A 4,561-nucleotide genomic window follows, 5' to 3' on the forward strand; every position below is an offset into this window, starting at 1 on the left:
CATTAACAAAACTAGTAGATTAGTAGCATTAGCTTTCCATACATGGTTCCTGTAGGGAGTTGCTAAATGTTATAGGTTGAGATAATTGTAGGATTTTTACCAAAAAATAAATAAATAAAATAAATAAATAGTAGCCCAGTTCCTATCAGTAGCAATAGCTTTCCATACCCAAAAAATAAAAAAAAACGTAGCCCAGTTCCTATCATTAGCAAACTAGTAGCATTAGCTTTCCATACAAGGTTTTTGGGCTGTTGTTAGATATCGTAGGTTTAAATAATCGTAGGAAGTTATTGTAAATTATATAAAGTAGTTGCTGTTTCGCTGTGGCGACCCCAAAATGGGATAAGCCGAAAGGTGAAGAAGAAGATATAAAGGGTTATGAACTAATATTAGGTTTTTGTAGGATATTATGGGTTGATCTTATTGTAAGGCAATATTGTTGGTTATTTGAAGGGTTATGAACTGTAGTCACTTATACGCTTTTTTTCGTTTTGCCCCTCCATCAGCTTTACCCTTAATTAATTTAATGGATTGTAGAGGGGGTGGTAAAACAAGGAAAATTATAATAGATGCTGCCCCTCGTCCCATCAATTTCAGCCCAGAAAGAATTTAATAATAAAAAATAAAAAAAATACACTGCAGTTCATTTTAAATCGCATTTTTGATAAATGTGTACATTTTTCCCCTCCGTGAACCACTACCTTATCGTGGTGAAGGGGTTTGCGAGCTCTTGTGATCCTAGGAACTAAGCTGTCTAGGGATAATGCCTCTAGCATAGTCTCCTATTGCAGATTGGTCCTAGGTAAAGAGCCAGACTAAGAGTGGTTCTTTTTCAACTTTTGTTTCAGTATTTCAGTATGGGAACAGCCCTGTCCCCAGAAGCTTTGTCCCCAGCAGGTGAAAAATCACTTGCTGGTTTTAACTGGCAGACCTACTGGCAGATTCAGGCACTGGCTGAGACCAACTGTTTTTTTTGTTGTTTTTTTTGTTTTTCTGCACTCATAAACATGTGTACAAGTTTGAATTGTTTTTATTACCGTTTCATGATGAATCGTTGCATCCCTACATTTTAGAGTTGACTCTAGAATATGACCTCTACCCATTTTTGGTCCTAGAAGATGATGTCCTTCCTTCTTGAGTAAACGTCACCTTCTGCCAACACAGAGAGGATGAAGGTCTATGTCTTTTTAGAGTGGACATAATCTTCTGTCTTCCAGTCAAAACCAGCATAATGGGGATAAAAAAGCTTCTGGTTACGGCGCACAGTACTGGCAGACGGAAGGTGACTCCTCTTCCTTCTAAGGTAGACTTTACCTTTGTCTGCATATAGAATGTGACGTCTACTCTATAAGGAGGTCCCTCCTTGTGGAGGAGAAGTCACTTTCTGTCGACAAACAGAAGGTAAAGGTAGACTTCCTTCTAGAGAGGATGTCATCTTCTGTCTACCATTCCGAATACTGATAATACGTGGTAAGGAAATGGTAAGGTCGAGCCGGGTTGGGAATATATAACTTTGCTTCCTCCCACTTCCTTTCAGGCAATCTGTCTATTAATGTGTAGTTATCCAGTGTTTAACATGTTTTTTTGGATGTAAACTTCTGTTGATTGGTGGTATTGGACAGGAAATATTTTTTTCTTGATTGTTTAAAAAAAAAAAACACTCCTAATATAATTTAAAACCAGTCCTGACTGTTAGACAGAAGGTGACATTATCTAATGTTATTGAGTTCATAAGTCTGGGAGGATAATTGACTTTCTTTTGTTAAGGTTTTCATTAGAATCCTGTTTGTGATCCTACAGATGAAAGTATTTTCACAGTAAATGTTTTTATGTTCCTCTTTAGGCTAAAGTTGTTTAAGCCAGACCAGGAAGCGGTGAAATACCAGGGTCCCAGAGACCTGCAGTCGCTGGAAACATGGATGCTCAAGACACTCCAGGAGGAACCTTCAGTGAGTGTTGATGCCGTTCTCTCCAAGACTGATCATTTGTGATCTGCTCATGCAGGTGTTTGTCTGCCCTCCAGGAACCAGAGAGTGAACTGGAGCCCCCTAAAGCCCCAGAGCCCAAACAGGGCATGTATGAGCTTACTGCTCTCAACTTCAAGGACCACATATCCAAAGGTAGATGCCTTTAGTGCTTCATCAAAAGGCAGATTTAAGCTGAACAGGTCACCCCAGTTTGTGTTTTAGTGCAGCTGCATCCTGCTATAACAGATTGTTTCAGTTTTGTTTTAGTTTGAATGTTCTTTCATTTCCTTGATTTACATAACTGACATTTCGACACCATTGGGTACATACAGGATGTTCATCGAACGACCGTTGATAAACACACAGTACAAATATATGGGTTCATCAAATTTTTATTTATTTGGAAGAGAAATAAGGCATGTGTTTAAAGCCACTCTGGCTCTGTAGTATTTATGATTTAAAAAAATATATTTAAACAGGGTTCTGTTATGACTCTTTATATAAAATGTTCATATTTAAGTTTAAAGACTCTGGTGTGATTCTGGACATAGTTTATAGCCATCAATTTTCTCCTTCTAATTATCTGTTTTGTTTTGTTTTTTCTAATGTGGTTTCTATTTCCATTTTATTTCCAGGGGCTCATTTTGTGAAGTTTTTTGCACCCTGGTGTGGCCACTGCAAAGCCATGGCCCCAACGTGGGAACAACTGGCCACCACCCTCGAACACTCGGACGACGTAAAGATTGGAAAGGTGGGTCTCTTTAACACCTTTCTGCAGATTCATTACTTTATTAACGCTATTCTGATTCTCAACAGTGACACGTGAACGCGAGTTTTGAACTCCACAAACGCACATTTACATAGACTTCATTGGAAGCAGTTGCTGAAATACTAATTTCTGAGCCCAGTGTAAACATAGCGTTACAAAAACCGGTTCAATATTGAACTGAATATAGTAGCACAGCTGAGATCAATGCTCTGAATGCAGAGAAAAGTCGTATTTACAGTTGTGTTCTGTCGGTGGGACTCAGGTGGACTGTACGCAGCACTACGAGGTGTGCTCTGACAATGGGGTTCGGGGGTATCCCACGCTGCTCTTCTTCTACAACGGCCAAAAGGTGAAGTTGTTTTTGTGACAATCGGACACTAAAAAACCAACAATCTGTTTGCATTATTGAACCTGTACGTTGCTTTACAGAAAGAACAGTACAAAGGAAAGAGAGACCTGGACTCTTTCAAAGACTTTGTGGACAACCAGCTGAAAGCTCTTCAAACTGAAGAGCACGAGCACGAACTGAAGGAGGAACAGCAGGCACCGAATGAGATCCCAACTGAGGAGCTGGCCAAGGAGGAAGCAAAGGTCTGTTTGAATATAACATTTACTTTGTGCTCCACCAGTAGTAGTTCAAACATCGTCATAATTCTCTATGAAATGACTTGCAAAGCAGAACTTTACTCTTCAGCTCTCTTACTGCAGTTCGGACTATAATTTTCAAGTGGCTTGAACGGCATAATGCAGTTTTTAGACTAAAGGTTGATGGTCATACATCTTAACTTGATAACTGCTGCTTCAAACACAGCTTGGCTTCATAAAGCAGAAATGTATCTGCTATAACATAACCAGATGAATATAATATGTTTTTTTAGGGGGAATAACCATTTAGCATTGAATCAGTTAAGGCTGCTCTGTAGACTGCAAAAATAAATGTAATTTGGATGAACGACATGATAAAACTGAGGAACCAATCATCTCTTCAGTGTTCAGGGAGCTGTGTTTATAAGCCATCAGGCTCAGCAGGAAACGCCTTTCATTATAAACAGCTTCAGTTTATTTTATCATCGCATGTAAAAGAACATTATAAACACTTTTTTTCCTTCATGTTGGCAGATCTATAGCGAATTTCATGAATAATTTTGGTGTGGACAGAGATTCGATGATCAGGCAACAATGAATCAGAGCAGTGTGACAGTTAGGACTGTAACGAGTATCCGAGTACTCCGATACCTGCGATCTGCTCCCAAAAATTCAAGTATGAATATTTGCGACGTCCAAGATCGCTGATTCACAGTCTTTATAAATATAGTAGAGTGTAGTGAAATATTATATGGGGACGATTCATTTTTTTTGCTCTGAAATGCAGAATAATGTTGGATTTAAAGTTTATGAACAAAAACAAAGCTGAATGAGCAGCACTACTGTCACCAGAAGTAAATAAATATTTATGTCTGTGAAGCTTCCGGTTTTCAAAGTAAGACTAGCGAGTGCATTTTCTGTTCAAAAACTTAGACTGAAGTTCCACTTACTGTCATAAGTTCTTTAAAAAAATGAATTAGCCTTAAAGACCTCGTGCGGTCTAAATCGTGATTTTTCTTAAACTGCAAAAAAACATTTGTATTTATGTCACAAATGAACCCCTGTATAATTATTTTGTCATCCGCTGCCCCGTGCACTCTCTTCTAGTGTTCAAAGATACCGCGGTCACTCAGATTTTGGGCAGCCACCGTGAGTAGGTCATAGGTCGTGTGACGTCAGTACAGGAACATACAGCTAGATCCGCTAGTGTTGTGATGACTTTCTGGGCATGGAATTATTT

At 38.9% G+C, this 4,561-nt stretch overlaps 1 protein-coding gene across 1 annotated transcript in view; it reads left to right on the forward strand.

The window, feature by feature from the left end:
• The window catches only part of txndc5 (thioredoxin domain containing 5), a 13,137-nt gene that overhangs the window by 4,665 nt on the left and 3,911 nt on the right, over positions 1–4,561 (forward strand). Inside the window, exons 3-7 of the mRNA XM_024280054.2 lie at positions 1,844–1,949; positions 2,024–2,120; positions 2,603–2,718; positions 2,999–3,085; positions 3,166–3,327. Of these exons, the coding sequence (XP_024135822.1) occupies positions 1,844–1,949; positions 2,024–2,120; positions 2,603–2,718; positions 2,999–3,085; positions 3,166–3,327 (568 nt within the window). The remainder of the gene's footprint in view (positions 1–1,843; positions 1,950–2,023; positions 2,121–2,602; positions 2,719–2,998; positions 3,086–3,165; positions 3,328–4,561) is intronic.

The sequence above is a fragment of the Oryzias melastigma genome, linkage group LG20 (genome assembly GCF_002922805.2).
Source record: "Oryzias melastigma strain HK-1 linkage group LG20, ASM292280v2, whole genome shotgun sequence".
Taxonomy (NCBI): domain Eukaryota; kingdom Metazoa; phylum Chordata; class Actinopteri; order Beloniformes; family Adrianichthyidae; genus Oryzias; species Oryzias melastigma.